General features: G+C 51.2%; 1 protein-coding gene across 1 annotated transcript in view; it reads left to right on the top strand.

Annotated features, from left to right (window-relative positions):
- Window positions 1-17,326, top strand: part of MYT1 (myelin transcription factor 1) — a 142,772-nt gene that overhangs the window by 44,468 nt on the left and 80,978 nt on the right. The window contains exons 14-20 of the mRNA XM_077157179.1: window positions 228-290; window positions 400-468; window positions 4,676-4,738; window positions 5,092-5,175; window positions 6,525-6,746; window positions 7,272-7,363; window positions 7,780-7,883. Of these exons, the coding sequence (XP_077013294.1) occupies window positions 228-290; window positions 400-468; window positions 4,676-4,738; window positions 5,092-5,175; window positions 6,525-6,746; window positions 7,272-7,363; window positions 7,780-7,883 (697 nt within the window). The remainder of the gene's footprint in view (window positions 1-227; window positions 291-399; window positions 469-4,675; window positions 4,739-5,091; window positions 5,176-6,524; window positions 6,747-7,271; window positions 7,364-7,779; window positions 7,884-17,326) is intronic.

Genomic DNA, 17,326 nt, shown 5'->3' on the forward strand with positions numbered 1-17,326 from the left:
GGCACATGCTTCAGAGCATCCTAAGTTCCCTTCAATTTTAATTTGATCCCTTTTCCTTCTTAAGTTGCGTGGGAGAAGCTAATGGTCAGAGGCGAGGGGCTGTGCCTCGAGGATGCAGCGTGAGCCTGGAGGTGCGCTGTTCCAGCCCTCCTAGACAGGCGCTGTGGGGGCAAGCCTGGAACCATGTGCCCTGCTCTGCAGCTCTGACGCTCTTTTCCTTTGTCCAGCTGTCCCACCCCTGGCTGTGACGGCAGCGGCCACATCACTGGGAACTATGCCTCCCACCGCAGGTTCGTCCCGCCGGGTCCGGTCTGGCCTGGGTGCTTGTGGTGGGTCTGGTCCTTCTTTCTCCCTCTCCACTGCTCCTGCTTACCCTGACATCCACCTCTTCTCTTTCAGCCTCTCTGGTTGTCCTCTTGCTGACAAGAGCCTCAGAAACCTCATGGCTGCTCACTCTGCTGACCTCAAGTACGTTTGCGCTCCCTGACTCCTGTCTCCTGGCACCTTGCTTTCCTCTCCTCCTGGGAGGCTCAGCCCTAACCAGCCTTCTCCAAGGCTCCAGCTCCAGGCTGGCCTCTGCCTCCTGGGATGGGGGCAGTGGAGACCGGGGCCAGGGAGGTGATCCACTTGGCTGGGCTCCCCGCTCTGAGTGCTCCATCTGTCTGCACCCTGTGGAGGCAGAGGCCATGGTAGCCTGGCCCAGCCTCTCCCGAGGGCCCTTGGTGGGCTGCCTGGACACTGCTTTCCTCACTGCCTCAGAGATTTAGGAAAAGCCCAGAACTGTCTGTGGTCATAAATCTGTGTGGCCAGTGAGCTGCAGACTGCTTGGCTCTTGCTAAATGAACTGGATGCTGGGGATGAAAGAAGCCCCCCCTCAACCTCCTGCTGCTGCTCCTACTGCTTCTGGCTTGGCCACTCCTCTGTGCTCACCCTTTTTCTTGGCTGAGCTGCTTCATCTCTGTTTCTGCTCCTCCTTGCCCCCCACATCAAGGCAGGGCCCTGTGGACACTGGCTCACCCACTCTGACACCCTGTGCCAACCAGGCATATCTGTTCTTTTGCGGGTTTGAACTGGGCACTGCTGTGTCTTGGATTTCCCTGCCTTCGGCTGAACCTTGGGCTTTCATCAGAGGCCTTGGGCTGAGCCAAAGTGGAGGCTCTGGTAGAGACTTTGGTGGGAGGAGGACCTGCCTCATCCTCTCAGGTCATCCCTTTCAGGGGTGTTCTCCCTCCCATGGGCCTCTGTGTTGGGGGTCATTGAATCCAGTCCCCCAGCTTCACTGGCTTATCCCGTTCTGGGGTCCAGCTGGGAGCAGGGACATGGTGCTTCCAAGATGAGGGCTCCTGGGCCTGAGTTGGATTGGAAATGGGACAGGGCGCTCAGACCCCCATGCCACCCTCTAGCCTGGCTGTGTCTATTCTGGAGGCTGGTCCGGGGAGGAATGTGTCACTGCACATAGACAGGGCCTGGCAGGGCTTCCAACAGGCTTTTCACATGAGCATTTTCATTGGTTCATGTGGCAGGTCCACGTGTTCACTCATGTTCTAGGCCCCGCCCGCACCTGATCCGCCAGGCCCCAGGAATCGAAAGCTGGGATGCTTTGTCCCTTTTGTCCCCCTGAATCTCTCCATCCCCACCTTGCTTCTTCTCTCCTTTCCTTCCTCTTCTGTGCCACTTTTCTTGTGCTTGTTTTTCCGATTTTCATTTCCAATTCTACTTTCTTTTCTACCTAGGAAGAAACATTATAGTAACTTTCCAGTTTAAGGGGTTGAGTAATTTTAGAGCTGTGGATGTGGGTCACATGAGCAGCTGATGTTCCTTCTCTGGGGATCTGGAAAGGCCCTCTTAAGAAAAAGTCCCCAGGAAAAACTTTAACCCCCCCAAAATCTTTTGATACAGCAACAAAAAAATCTTCCTTATTGGTCTCAGCAATGTTGGGGTGGGTGGCTTGAGGCACCCCCAACCTCTCCAAAGGCCCCCTCCTGGCCTGGGCTGGACATAGACCCGTGCTGCCCCTCCTCTGGGCATGGGACCCCCTTTTCCTCCCTCTCTGCTCCCACCACTTGAGCATCAGGCTTGGTGGTGGCCCCTAAGCTGAGGGGCGATGGGCCAAGGTATCTGCACCTCATCAGGTGGCTTCCTCTCAAAGCGCAGGTGCAGCAGCAGTCTCAGTTGGTGGCAGGTTTCCTGTTTTCAGATGAATCCCGAGACATTCACTCTTCCCTTCCACCAGCACTGGTTTTGCCAGCCCATCACTGTCTGTGCACTGGGCCCCCTGAGGGCTCTCTTTGTGACCTCTGCAAGGCACAATGGGCTTTGGCAGGTGGGGGTGGTCCACCCCATCAGTCGGGCCTCAGGTGGACTGCCAAGCAGAGCACTTCCCTGAAATAAGGACTCTCCTTCTCTGCCCACACATTGGGCTGGAAGCAGGTGGCAGGAGGGGCCGCAGACTCTGGGCTCCACAGCTGGCAGGGGCTCTGAGGAAGTCTAAGGAAGATCAGTGCTGTCAGCTGCCCAGGGTTGTCACCGGCTCCCAACAGCATGACACACGTGCTCTTGCTCTTGGACATGACTCTCAGGACTGTGGTCAAGTCATGACCCCATGAGGGGGCAGGGCAGCCACTGTGGAGGAACAGGTGCCCTTGAGCTCAGGGGCTCTGTGAGGCCCAGCAGAGAGGAGGGTGGACTGCTGGCCTGCGGACACTGCACCTTCTTCCTGAGATCACTGCCAGATCAGCAAGGACACAGACACAGGCACAGATGTGGACATGGATGTGGACATGTGGGCATAGACACTGGTGGCAGCATGGACATGGACGTGGACACAGATGGGGGACACAGATGGTGGACATGGACGTGGACACGGATGTGGACGTGGATGTGGACATGGACACAGATGGCAGCACAGACGTGGACATGGGTGGTGGACACAGATGACAACATGGACACAGACATGGATATGAATATGACTATGGACACAGACATGGAGGGTGGACATGGACAGGCAGAACATGGTGTTGTCTTCTGGGCTGCCTGGTCAGTGACCAAGACAGGGCCGCCCCTGTGGATCTGCTCTCGTGGCACATGCTTGTTTCTGTTGAGCCTAGAGTGGCATTTGCAGCCCTTGGGCCCTGGCACCTCCCAACAGTGACCCTGGCTATAGTGGCCACGTCTTCTGCTGCTACCTCTGCAACACTGACTCTTTAGCCTTATTAGCAGTCCCCTGAGGCTGAAAAGGAGGTGCCAAGCAGGAGATGTGGGCCATTGTGTCTTCCTTTGGACTTAGCTTTCTCAAGCTGTAGGGGGTTCTGGCACCACTCAATACTTTGTGGGGGACTGGCCGCAAGGCCAGTGGAGCTGCACACAGAGGCATGAGAGGGGGCCTGAAACTCAGCAAGCTGCATCCAGGGTCCACTGAGATGGGGGAGGTGGGGCCCTATGCAGCCGAGGACTACCTTGACGCTGTAAGGACCTACATGAGCCTTCTAGGTGGGGTGGTGAGTGGTGCCCACTGAAATGCAAACCCCACTTGGCTCAAAAGATGTGGGTTAGAAATTGACCAAATGTGACCACAGAGAAGTGGTCGTAACAGAAAATGGGTTTGAGTTATGTCAAGACATGGGGGAAGAAAGAGTTGACAGGTTGGCTGGTGGCCAGGCCAGAGGAGTCTGATGTGTGCACCAGAAGAGCACCCTGAGAAAGGCTGAGATGCTGCAGAAGGGGTGGGGTGGGCAGGGGTCTCTGATGGCAACAAGCTAGCATCAGGCTCTCAGGGTTTGGGAAGCAGCACAGGGGTCTGCAGGGTTCTGGTTCTTAGGAGGTAGGGGCGCCCGGGGCAAGCTTGGCTGTGGCATGGGGTCCCCTAGGTGCCCAGGCCGCCGAACCACCTGGAGGGGAGATGTCTCCATTCTGGGCCCTGCGTTTGTGGGGTCGAAGACCAGGAAGGGTGCACAGGAGCAGGCCCACCCCATGGCCCTGGGGGCTGAGCCTCTGTCAGTCTCTCTGGGCAATGGAAAGACTAGTGTCCGTCCAGGGTTGACAGTGTCCGTGTGGCCTGGCCCCAGTTGTGGGGCCAGAGAACAGCTTGCTGCAGTCTCCCATGTGCAGACAAGAGGAGGCCTAGGCTTGAGGGTCCCGGTGCTGTTGGGACACTGCCTGCAGGGCTGGGGATTGGGGCTGCTGCTGTGGCACGCGTGGGACCCACTCGCCCCCCAACCCATGTGGGGGAAAGGCGGTTTATGGAGACCGTGCCACCCTCACCAGCTGTTTCTGGGCACACATGGGTCTTGTGCTGTGCGTCGCCTTCCCCTCCCTACCTCAAAAAAAGCCACAGGCGTGTGAAGTTGTGGAGTGAGAATCTGCAGTGCCACAGGACTCTGCACATAATAGGTGCCTCACAGCAGCCCTCCTGTGAGCACATGTCACGTCTGCACCTTCCAGATGCATCCTGGAACCTGCCTTCTGTGATGGGGCGGGCATCAGGCAGGTCGGCATCTTGGCAGCAGCGGGGGCTCCTGCACCTGGTGCCTTCCTGTGGGCAGGTGCCCAGGGAGGGCTGGAGGGAGGAGGCAGGGCCCCAGGAGGGCAGAGGACAGAGGACCTCCCCTTTGGGGAGTAGGGCCCTTGGAAGCAGCGGGGGCTGGGGTGCTGGTCCCAGCCTCGCTTTCCTCCACAGGTGCCCCACACCTGGCTGCGATGGCTCTGGACATATCACAGGGAACTATGCGTCGCACCGGAGGTGAGGCCTGGATCGGGAGTGGGCGGTGGGTGGGTGGCCTTGGATGGGCAGCTCTGGGCAGGTAGGAGCGTCGCCAGCGCTATAGCCCATTTTGTCTTTAACCTGAAGTGCTGCTGCTTCCCAGTGCAAGCAGGTGACTCCCTGCATTGAGAACAGGGACAGGGATGGAGTGCAGCATATGGCAACCAGAGGCCTGGGCTGTGCAGTGGCCCAAGGTCCATCGTGGGCTCTGCCTGCCTGTCTGGGCCGGGGGTCACAGAACATGCCAGATAAAATTGAGGGAGCTTGAGGGAGCGGCAAGCAAGGCAGGTGAGTATGTGGAGATGAAGGCATGTTCCCTCTTTCAAAAACAGTTTGTCAGGCTGCCCTCGGGCCAAGAAAAGTGGGGTCAAGACCACGCCCACCAAGGACGACAAAGAAGACCCTGAGCTCATGAAGTAAGTCGCTGCAGGCACTAAAGGCTGCACAACTGAGCACAATGCACTGGGTTGGGTGTGGGAGGCAGGGAGGGAAGAGTAAGACAGTGCTGAGGCCGGACCGTTGGTGCTGGTGGGAGAAATGCCTGTGTCCAGTGAGGCATCCGTGAGGTCAGCCCTAGGCAAGGGCCCACAATGACAAGGGGCTGGGATGTGTCCTGTCTGCCCTAGGATCCAAGCTGGGCCATGGGGGGACAGTGAGGGCGCTCAGGCCTGCCTGCCCCAAAGGAACCCACTCAGTGGGACTCATTGCAAGCTCATTCTCCCATTGGAGGTCTCCGTGTACCCCATTTATGGGTGGTCCCCAAGGCAAGTGAGTAGAGACACGGGTGGCTCCACCGCTGCCCTGGGTCAGTGGAGAAGCTTGCAGCTGGCAGAGGGATTGTCTCAAGGGCCTTCTCCTCCTGGAGGGGCTCTTGCCAGCTGTTTGGCGTAGCAAGGCTGTGGTTTGGTTAGTCATGTTTTGCAACAAAACTAACAAATGTTAAATTGATGTAGAACATGTAGTTGCTGGTATTGAGAAGGCTAAGTGCTGGGGTCAGTAAAAAGTACTTTTCTTCCCGAGAATTCAGGAATTTGCTTGAGTTGATAGGAGTGTAGCACTGTTAGGGACTTAGCCAGGATCCTGCTGGCAGGATGTTGGAAGCGAATTGTGCTGCACTTGCCAATGATTAAAATCAAGATCAGCATTTTTCAAATTAACACAGAAAACAATTTTCTTGTTTCTAATGTGCTGTCAATTATGCTTTATAAAAACGATGTGATCTCCTAGCCCCATGGTGGGGTGACTAAAGGGGCAGGTCAGCAAGTTCAGAAGAGATGGAGGCAGCCAGCGGCACCTCCGCTTGGTGCCCTCGGAGATGGGTCACTGTGTCTGCTGCAGGCTGGGCCCTTCGCAGGCAGCTGTGGGAACCATGGAGGTGCAGCGCAGCGGGGCTGCGGGGGAAGGAGGCTGCTTCCTAGGTCTGCTGGTGTGAGATGAAGCTGCGGCTGCGCATTGTGGGAAGTTCCTTTCACCACAATTGTACAGCCAGCCCTGCCAGCAGCAGGGATGGCAGCGCGGGCGCCCCAAGCCGCCCCCTAGGCTGTGCTGCCCACGGCTGCTGCATCCTGAAGATCTGACCCTGCGAGTGGTGTCTACCCCTTGTGCGTCCCCACCTTGATGTGTCCTTTCCAGCCCTCATCTTGCCTAGGGGCCCAGTCTCCTCGCCGGGGGCCCCGCTGCCCCCACAGCCTGCACCCCTCTGCCTGGGGTTCCCACTTGGAAGGCGGGTCAGGACCTGCGCCCATGCAGCCCGTCTTGTGTGCAGGTGCCCGGTCCCAGGCTGTGTGGGGCTCGGCCACATAAGTGGCAAGTACGCGTCGCACAGGAGCGCATCGGGCTGTCCGCTGGCCGCCCGAAGGCAGAAGGATGGCCCCCTCAACGGCTCACCGTTCCCCTGGAAGGCGCTGAAGAATGAGGGGCCCACCTGCCCCACGCCAGGCTGTGACGGCTCCGGCCATGCCAACGGGAGCTTCCTCACCCACCGGAGGTGACAGGGAGGGCCGGGGCGGTTGGGTGCTAGGCCCACATGCAGGCAGTGGAGCCAAGGACATGTCGCAGCCCAGGGTGGGGCGATGCCCCTGAGTGGTGGGGGTGCTGGGGGTGCAGTGGAGGGGGAGAGGAGGAGGGCCAACAGGATTTGGGAGGGTCCGGTGGAGTTCCCCTAAGTCTGCCCCTGGGCCCGAGGTACCTGTACCCAGGATGTTTTGGGTTCCTTTGGGGTAAAATCACTAATAAAAGTAAAATTACACCTGAGAATGCACACGTTTTTATGCATTTTCCGTCAGAAAGCCTCTATCCAAGGTCTTCTTGCATTCGACCACACTGTGGAGGTGCCTGGGGTGTCCGCAGGGGGCCGGCCGAGCGGCCAGCACTGCCAGTCAGTGTGGCTGCAGCCACCAGGGAGGGGGGCCCTAGGGGCTGAGGGGGCGCTCAGCCCCGGGGAGGCCCATGGGGTCGTCTGCGAGACAGGATGGCCTTAGACTGTCCCCAAATGCCGATTGTCCACCTCTAGCTTGTCTGGCTGCCCCAGAGCGACTTTTGCTGGAAAGAAAGGAAAACTCTCAGGAGATGAGATTCTCAGCACCAAGTTCAAGACGAGTGAAGGTAAAGATACCGACAAGCGTGGCTCCGCTTTGCACTGTGGGTGGAATTTGGGGGCAGAGCCCGGAAGTCTGGGGACCCCTGCCCTTAGCTTGTTGAGAGAGGGAGCCAAGGACATGCGGCATCATCAGGGAAATTCCACTTATCTCAGCAGTTCATTCCCACCAAAGAGAGTAATATTCCCCACCTGTGGCCTAAGCCAGGTGGCAAACCACAAACAGCCCTAAAAGCGTCCAAGGCAAACTCAGACTCTGTGTCCCAGAGTGAATGGGGAATGGTGAGCATGGACGCTGGCACTGACAGCCTCAGCCTGGAACCCGGCTGACCAAGGCCCTCTTGGGACCAGGTCCCACCATGGGCCAGCTCTGGATTCCTTGTCAGCTTTGAGGCAGAGCCATGACCCCTTTCTCTCTGTGCAGTGCTAGAGAACGATGAGGAGATCAAGCAGCTTAACAAGGAGATCCGCGACCTGAATGAGTCCAACTCAGAGATGGAGGCCGCCATGGTGAAGCTGCAGTCACAGGTGGCTCCCGCTCCAGACCCCAAGCTGCATCCGAGCCCTGATCTCCCACCCAGCCCCCTACACTGCATCCAGGCCCCTGTTCATCCACCCCAGCACCTCACACTCACCATGGATCCCACCCTCCATCCTAGCCCCTTCTGTGAGGTGGGCAGTGGTCAAGCCATGGTCAAAGTTGCCCCAAGGGCTGAGCTGGGTGATGTGGGTTCTCAGTGCTTGGTGATGCTCAGTCTCAGTGGCATCCAGTGCTCAGTGGTGCCTAGAGCTCGGTGACACTCAGTGCATGGTGGTGCTCAGTGCTTGGAGGTGCTCAGTGCTTGGTGACACTCAATGCATGGTGGTGCTCAGTGCTTGGTGTTACTCAGTGCTTGGTGCTGCCCAGTGCACAGTGGTGCTCAGTGGTGTTCAGTGGTGTTCAGTGCTTGGTGATTCCCAGTGCTTTGGGATGCTTAGTACTTGGTGGTGCTCAAGCTTGGGTGGGGGCCTCAGTGTTCGGTGGTGCTCCGTGTTCAGTGACACTCAGTGCTCAGTGGTGTCCAGTGCTTGGTGATGCCTAATGCTCAGTGCCACTCAGTGCTCGTTGGTGCTCAGTGCTTGATGATGCCTGGTGCTTGGTGGTGCCTGGTGCTTGGTGGTACTCAGTGCTTGATGATGCCTGGTGCTTGGTGGTACCTGGTGCTCGGTGGTGCTCAGTGGTGTTCAGTGCTTGGTGTCACTCATGCTTGGTGGCTGTCAGTGTCTTGTAGGTGGCAGAAGGTGCCAGTCGTTGGTCACAAGTCAGGGAAGTAGGGGAGGGCTGTGAGCACAGCAAATCTGGCAGGGTTGACAGCACATCAGGATGGGGGCCAGGGTGGGTGGGATCTGTCTGGTACAGCCAATACCTTAGGCATTCCCTTCAGGGTGGGTGATTGTCAGACTTGTGGGGCTGTGGGGCTGTGGGGCTGTGGGGAAGGGGCTGGGCCTGCAGCTGGGGCTGAGGCTGAGGCTGGGGCTGGGGCTGGGGCTGGGGCTGGGGCTCATGGGCCACAGGCTGAGTCTGATGGAGGTAGGGCTTCTGTTCCCTGGCTGCTGAGAGCAGACACCATGACATGGGGCTGCTTGGACAATGGCAACTCCTTGGCTCACAGATGGATGCCAAGGAATGTCGAGTCAAGATGCCATCTAGGCAAAGTCCTGGCTCCTCTGCCACGTGCGGGGCTCATGACGGTGACTGAGTTGTGCAAGTCTGCTCCTCAGTCACTTGGTCTCAGGCTTCTTGCTCAGTGGCTTCTGTGTTATGTCTGCAAGGGCTCCAGTGGGGGTGAGGACCCATCCTGAGTGAGGGGGCACCCGAACCCGCTGGTGGTCCCTACGAGGGCGTCCTGCAGCATTGGATCCTCTCAGGTTAGAGATCCTGACAGGTTAGTGGTCCACTCAGGTCAGTGGTCCTGTCAGGTTAATGGTTCTGTCAGATTAGAAATACTGTCAGGCTAGAGGTCCTGTCAGGTTAGAGGTGCTGTCATGTTAGAGATCCTGTCAGGTTAGAGGTCCTGTCAGGTTAGAGGTGCTGTCAGGTTCGTGGTCCTGTCAGGTTAGAGATCCTATCAGGTTAATAATCCAGTCAGGTTAGTGGTCTTGTCAGGTTCGTGGTCCTGTCAGGTTAGGGGTCCTGTCAGGTTCATGGTCCTGTCAGGTTAAAGGTCTTGTCGGGTTAGTGCTCCTGTCAGGTTAGTGGTCCTGTCAGGTTAGAGGTCCTGTCAGTTTAGAGGTCTTGTCAGTTAAGTGGTCTTGTCAGGTTAGAGGTCTTGTCCAGTTAGTGGTCCTGTTTGTTTGGTTGTGCCAAGTTAGTGGTCCTGTGAGGTGAGTAGACTTTAGCTCAGCAGTCCTTTCAGGTTAGTAATTATGTCAGGTTAAAGGTCCTGACAGATTAGTAGTTCTGTAGGTTAGTTGTGCTGTCAAGTTAGTGGTCATCTCATGGTTAATAGTCTTGTCAGGTTAGTAACCCTGTCGAGTTATTAGTCTTGTCATGTTAGTGGTGCTGTCAGGTAGTGGTTTTATCAAGTCAGTGGTCTTGTCAGGTTAGTAATCTTGTCAGGTTAGTAGATCTTAGGTTAGTCCTATCAGGTCAGTAATTCTGTCAGGTTAGCGGTCCTCTGAAGTTAGTATGATGGGTAGTGGATCTCTCAGGTTACTGATCCTGTCAGGTTACTGGATCTAGCAGGTTAGTACTACTGTTAAGTTAGTGATCCTGTCAGGTTATTAGTTCTGTCAAGTTAGTGTTCCGGTGAGGTTAGTAGACCATATCTTCACAGTCCTTTAAGGCTAGTAATTGTGTCAGGTTAGTGTCCTCTAAGGTTTGTGGTTCTGTCAGGTTAGTTAAAATTAGGTGAGCAATCCTGTCTTGTTAGTAGTCCTGTCCATTTAGTGTGCCTGTTAGATTAATGGTCCTGTTAGGTGAAGTGGCCAATAAAGGGTAGAAAAACCCAAGGTTAGTAATCAAGTCAGGTTAGTGGTCCTGTAAGGTTAGTGGTCCTCTCGAAGTGAAAAGTCTTGTCAGTTTAATAACCCTGTCAATTTAGTTGTCCTGTCAGTTTAGAGGTCCCAACAGGTTAATAGTCCTGTCAGGTTAGTGGTACTATCAGGGTCAGTAGTCCTGTCTGGCTAGTGGTCCTGTCATGTTAGTAGATATTAGGTTAGTCCTATCAGGTTAGTATTGCCTGGCCATGGACCTGTCAGGTTAGAGGCCATATCAATTTAATATTCATCTAAGGAGTTAGAGGTCCTGTCAGGTAGTAGACCTTAGTTTAGTAGTTCTGTCAGGTTGGAAATCTTGTCAGGTTAGTAGTCCTGCCAGGTTAGTGGTCCTATAAAAAGGTTAGTAGATATTAAGTTAGTGGTTCTGTCAGGTTAGAGATTTTGTCAGGTTAATAATCCAGTCAGGTTAATGGTCCTATCAAGTTAGTAATCCAGTCAGGTTCATGGTCCTGTCAGGTTAGAGGTCCTGTGAAAGTAAAGGTCCTGTCAGGTTAGATGTCCTGTCAGGTGAGAAGTCCTGACAGGTTAGTGGTATTTTTAGGTTAGTATTTCTGTCAGGGTTGGTTGTCCTGTCTGGTTAGTAATCTTGTCAGGCTTTTGGTCCTGTCAGGTTAGTAATTTATATTTAGTGTGCCTGTAAGATTAATGGTCCTGTTAGGTGAAGTGGCCTATAAAGGGTAGAAAAACCCAAGGTTAGTAATCAAGTCAGGTTAGTGGTCCTGTAAGGTTAGTGGTCCTCTGGAAGTGAAAAGCCTTGTCAGTTTAATAACCCTGTCAGTTTAGTTGTCCTGTCAGTTTAGTGGTCCCAACAGGTTAAAAGTCCTGTCAGGTTAGTGGTCTTTTCAGGGTCAGTAGTCCTGTCTGGCTAGTGGTCCTGTCATCTTAGTAGATATTAGGTTAGTCCTATCAGGTTAGTATTGCCTGGCCATGGACCTGTCAGGTTAGAGGCCATATCAATTTAATATTCCTCTAAGGAGTTAGAGGTCCTGTCAGGTAGTAGACCTTAGTTTAGTAGTCCTGTCAGGTTGGAAATCTTGTCAGGTTAGTAGTCCTGCCAGGTTAGTGGTCCTATAAAAAGGTTAGTAGGTATTAAGTTAGTGGTTCTGTCAGGTTAGACATTGTGTCAGGTTAATAATCCAGTCAGGTTAATGGTCCTATCAAGTTAGTAATCCAGTCAGGTTCATGGTCCTGTCAGGTAGAGGTCCTTTGAAAGTAAAGGTCCTGTCAGGTTAGATGTCCTGTCAGGTGAGAAGTCCTGTCAGGTTAGTGGTATTTTCAGGTTAGTATTTCTGTCAGGGTTGGTTGTCCTGTCTGGTTAGTAATCTTGTCAGGCTTTTGGTCCTGTCAGGTTAGTAATCCTGTCAAATAGGTGGTCCTGTCAGGTTAATGATTTTGTCACGTAAGTGAATCTGTCAGGGGTAGAAATCCTCTGGTTAGTAATCCTGTAAGGTTGTGGTCCTCTCAGGTTAATAGTCCTGTCAGGATCAGTACTCTTGTTAGGATTATTAGACTTAGAGCTCGAGTTTTTCAGTTAATCCTAGCAGTACTGTTATTGTCAATGGTCCTGTCAGTAAGTGATCCAGTCAGCTTAATAGTACTGTCATGTAATGGCTCCACCCAGGTTAGTGGACCTATCATAGGTAGACATCCTTCAGATTAGTGGTCCTGTCAGGTTAGTGGTTCTGTCAGGTTTATAATCCTGTCAGGTTAGTAGTCCTGTCAGGGTCAGCAGTTGTGTCAGATCAGTGGTCTTGTCAGGTTCGTAAAGCTGACAGGTTAGTTGTCCTCTTAGGGGTAGAAATCCTTCAGTTCAGTAGTTGTGTCAGGTTTGTGGTTCTACCAAGTTAGTTGTCCTGTCAGGTTAGTGGTCCCATCAAGAGTAGACATCCTTGAGGTTATGGTCCTATCAAGTTAGTAGTTCTGTCAGAAAGGTGGTCCTGTTAAGTTAGTAGTCCTTACGGTTAGTAATCCTTCAGGTTAGTGATCCTGTCAGGTTAGTAGTTCTGTCAGTTTAGTAGTCCTGTCATGGGTATAAAACCTTCAGGTTGGTAGTTCTGTCAGGTTTATGATTGTGTCAGTTTAGTGGTCCTGACAAGTGGGTGAACCTGTCAAGAGAGTGGTCCTGTCAGGATAGTTGTCCTGCCACGTTAGTAGTCATGTCACAGTTAGTAGTCTTATGAAATTAGTGGTCCTGTCAGTTTACTCTTCCTGTCAGGGGTATAGATCCTTCAGTTTAGTGGTCCTGTCTGTTTAATAGTCCTATCAGATTAATTGTCCTCTCAGGGTCAGTAGTCCTGTCTGGCTAGTGGTCCTGTCATGTTAGTAGATATTAGGTTAGTCCTATCAGGTTAGTATTGCCCAGCCATGGACCTGTCAGGTTAGAGGCCATATCAATTTAATATTCCTCTAAGGAGTTAGAGGTCCTGTCAGGTAGTAGACGTTAGTTTAGTAGTCCTGTCAGGTTGGAAATCTTGTCAGGTTAGTAGTCCTGCCAGGTTAGTGGTCCTATAAAAAGGTTACTAGGTATTAAGTTAGTGGTTCTGTCAGGTTAGAGATTGTGTCAGGTTAATAATCCAGTCAGGTTAATGGTCCTATCAAGTTAGTAATCCAGTCAGGTTCATGGTCCTGTCAGGTTAGAGGTCCTGTGAAAGTAAAGGTCCTGTCAGGTTAGATGTCCTGTCAGGTGAGAAGTCCTGTCAGGTTAGTGGTATTTTCAGGTTAGTATTTCTGTCAGGGTTGGTTGTCCTGTCTGGTTAGTAATCTTGTCAGGCTTTTGGTCCTGTCAGGTTAGTAATCCTGTCAAATAGGTGGTCCTGTCAGGTTAATGATTTTGTCACGTAAGTGAATCTGTCAGGGGTAGAAATCCTCTGGTTAGTAATCCTGTAAGGTTGTGGTCCTCTCAGGTTAATAGTCCTGTCAGGATCAGTACTCTTGTTAGGATTATTAGACTTAGAGCTCGAGTTTTCCAGTTAATCCTAGTAGTACTGTTATTGTCAATGGTCCTGTCAGTAAGTGATCCAGTCAGGTTAATAGTACTGTCATGTAATGGCTCCACCCAGGTTAGTGGACCTATCATAGGTAGACATCCTTCAGATTAGTGGTCCTGTCAGGTTAGTGGTTCTGTCAGGTTTATAATCCTGTCAGGTTAGTAGTCCTGTCAGGGTCAGCAGTTGTGTCAGATCAGGGCCTTGTCAGGTTCGTAAAGCTGACAGGTTAGTTGTCCTCTTAGGGGCAGAAATCCTTCAGTTCAGTAGTTGTGTCAGGTTTGTGGTTCTACCAAGTTAGTTGTCCTGTAAGGTTAGTGATCCCATCAAGAGTAGACATCCTTGAGGTTATGGTCCTATCAAGTTAGTAGTTCTGTCAGAAAGGTGGTCCTGTTAAGTTAGTAGTTCTTACGGTTGTAATCCTTCAGGTTAGTGATCCTGTCAGGTTAGTAGTTCTGTCAGTTTAGTAGTCCTGTCATGGGTATAAAACCTTCAGAGTGGTAGTTCTGTAAGGTTTATGATTGTGTCAGTTTAGTGGTCCTGACAAGTGGGTGAACCTGTCAAGTGAGTGGTCCTGTCAGGATAGTTGTCCTGCCACGTTAGTAGTCATGTCACAGTTAGTAGTCTTATGAAATTAGTGGTCCTGTCAGTTTACTCTTCCTGTCAGGGGTATAGATCCTTCAGTTTAGTGGTCCTGTCTGTTTAATAGTCCTATCAGGTTAATTGTCCTCTCAGGGTCAGTAGTCCTGTCTGGCTAGTGGTCCTGTCTTGTTAGTAGATATTAGGTTAGTCCTATCAGGTTAGTATTGCCTGGCCATGGACCTGTCAGGTTAGAGGCCATATCAATTTAATATTCCTCTAGGAGTTAGAGGTCCTGTCAGGTAGTAGACCTTAGTTTAGTAGTCCTGTCAGGTTGGAAATCTTGTCAGGTTAGTAGTCCTGCCAGGTTAGTGGTCCTATAAAAAGGTTAGTAGGTATTAAGTTAGTGGTTCTGTCAGGTTAGAGATTGTGTCAGGTTAATAATCCAGTCAGGTTAATGGTCCTATCAAGTTAGTCATCCAGTCAGGTTCATGGTCCTGTCAGGTTAGAGGTCCTGTGAAAGTAAAGGTCCTGTCAGTTTAGATGTCCTGTCAGGTGAGAAGTCCTGTCAGGTTAGTGGTATTTTCAGGTTAGTATTTCTGTCAGGGTTGGTTGTCCTGTCTGGTTAGTAATCTTGTCAGGCTTTTGGTCCTGTCAGGTTAGTAATCCTGTCAAATAGGTGGTCCTGTCAGGTTAATGATTTTGTCACGTAAGTGAATCTGTCAGGGGTAGAAATCCTCTGGTTAGTAATCCTGTAAGGTTGTGGTCCTCTCAGGTTAATAGTCCTGTCAGGATCAGTACTCTTGTTAGGATTATTAGACTTAGAGCTCGAGTTTTCCAGTTAATCCTAGTAGTACTGTTATTGTCAATGGTCCTGTCAGTAAGTGATCCAGTCAGGTTAATAGTACTGTCATGTAATGGCTCCACCCAGGTTAGTGGACCTATCATAGGTAGACATCCTTCAGATTAGTGGTCCTGTCAGGTTAGTGGTTCTGTCAGGTTTATAATCCTGTCAGGTTTGTAGTCCTGTCAGGGTCAGTAGTTGTGTCAGATAAGTGGTCTTGTCAGGTTCGTAATCCTGACAGTTTAGTTTTCCTCTTAGGGGTAGAAATCCTTCAGTTCAGAAGTTGTGTCAGGTTTGTGGTTCTACCAAGTTAGTTGTCCTGTCAGGTTAGTGGTCCCATCAAGAGAAGACATCCTTGAGGTTATGGTCCTATCAAGTTAGTAGTTCTGTCAGAAAGGTGGTCCTGTTAAGTTAGTAGTCCTTACGGTTAGTAATCCTTCAGGTTAGTGATCCTGTCAGGTTAGTAGTTCTGTCAGTTGAGTAGACCTGTCATGGGTATAAAACCTTCAGGTTGGTAGTTCTGTCAGGTTTATGATTGTGTCAGTTTAGTGGTCCTGACAAGTGAGTGAACCTGTCAAGTGAGTGGTCCTGTCAGGATAGTTGTCCTGCCACGTTAGTAGTCATGTCACAGTTAGTAGTCTTATGAAATTAGTGGTCCTGTCAGTTTACTCTTCCTGTCAGGGGTATAGATCCTTCAGTTTAGTGGTCCTGTCTGTTTAATAGTCCTATCAGGTTAATTGTCCTCTCAGGGTCAGTAGTTCTGTCTGGCTGGTGGTCCTGTCATGTTAGTAGATATTAGGTTAGTCCTATCAGGTTAGTATTGCCTGGCCATGGACCTGTCAGGTTAGAGGCCATATCAATTTAATATTCCTCTAAGGAGTTAGAGGTCCTGTCAGGTAGTAGACCTTAGTTTAGTAGTCCTGTCAGGTTGGAAATCTTGTCAGGTTAGTAGTCTTGCCAGGTTAGTGGTCCTATAAAGAGGTTAGTAGATATTAAGTTAGTGGTTCTGTCAGGTTAGAGATTGTGTCAGGTTAATAATCCAGTCAGGTTAATGGTCCTATCAAGTTAGTAATCCAGTCAGGTTCATGGTCCTGTCAGGTTAGAGGTCCTGTGAAAGTAAAGGTCCTGTCAGGTTAGATGTCCTGTCAGGTGAGAAATCCTGTCAGGTTAGTGGTATTTTCAGGTTAGTATTTCTGTCAGGGTTGGTTGTCCTGTCTGGTTAGTAATCTTGTCAGGCTTTTGGTTCTGTCAGGTTAGTAATCCTGTCAAATAGGTGGTCCTGTCAGGTTAATGATTTTGTCACGTAAGTGAATCTGTCAGGGGTAGAAATCCTCTGGTTAGTAATCCTGTAAGGTTGTGGTCCTCTCAGGTTAATAGTCCTGTCAGGATCAGTACTCTTGTTAGGATTATTAGACTTAGAGCTCGAGTTTTCCAGTTAATCCTAGTAGTACTGTTATTGTCAATGGTCCTGTCAGTAAGTGATCCAGTCAGGTTAATAGTACTGTCATGTAATGGCTCCACCCAGGAGTGGACCTATCATAGGTAGACATCCTTCAGATTAGTGGTCCTGTCTGGTTAGTGGTTCTGTCAGGTTTATAATCCTGTCAGGTTAGTAGTCCTGTCAGGGTCAGTAGTTGTGTCAGATCAGTGGTCTTGTCAGGTTCGTAAAGCTGACAGGGTAGTTGTCCTCTTAGGGGTAGAAATCCTACAGTTCAGTAGCTGTGTCAGGTTTGTGGTTCTACCAAGTTAGTTGTCCTGTCAGGTTGGTTGTCGGATCAGAGTAGACATCCTTGAGGTTATGGTCCTATCAAGTTAGTAGTTCTGTCAGAAAGGTGCTCCTGTTAAGTTAGTAATCCTTACGGTTAGTAATCCTTCAGGTAGTGATCCTGTCAGGTTAGTAGTTCTGTGAGTTTAGTAGTCCTGTCATGGGTATAAAACCTTCAGAGTGGTAGTTCTGTAAGGTTTATGATTGTGTCAGTTTAGTGGTCCTGACAAGTGGGTGAACCTGTCAAGTGAGTGGTCCTGTCAGGATAATTGTCCTGCCACGTTAGTAGTCATGTCACAGTTAGTAGTCTTATGAAATTAGTGATCCTGTCAGTTTGCTCTTCCTGTCAGGGGTATAGATCCTTCAGTTTAGTGGTCCTGTCTGTTTAATAGTCCTATCAGGTTAATTGTCCTCTCAGGGTCAGTAGTCCTGTCTGGCTAGTGGTCCTGTCATGTTAGTAGATATTAGGTTAGACCTATCAGGTTAGTATTGCCTGGCCATGGACCTGTCAGGTTAGAGGCCATATCAATTTAATATTCCTCTAAGGAGTTAGAGGTCCTGTAAGGTAGTAGACCTTAGTTTAGTAGTCCTGTCAGGTTGGAATCTTGTCAGGTTAGTAGTCCTGCCAGGTTAGTGGTCCTATAAAAAGGTTAGAAGTATTAGTTAGTGGTTCTGTCAGTTAGAGATTGTGTCAGGTTAATAATCCAGTCAGGTTAATGGTCCTATCAAGTTAGTAATCCAGTCAGGTTCATGGTCCTGT

The sequence above is a fragment of the Tamandua tetradactyla genome, chromosome 1 (assembly GCF_023851605.1).
Source record: "Tamandua tetradactyla isolate mTamTet1 chromosome 1, mTamTet1.pri, whole genome shotgun sequence".
Lineage (NCBI taxonomy): Eukaryota > Metazoa > Chordata > Mammalia > Pilosa > Myrmecophagidae > Tamandua > Tamandua tetradactyla.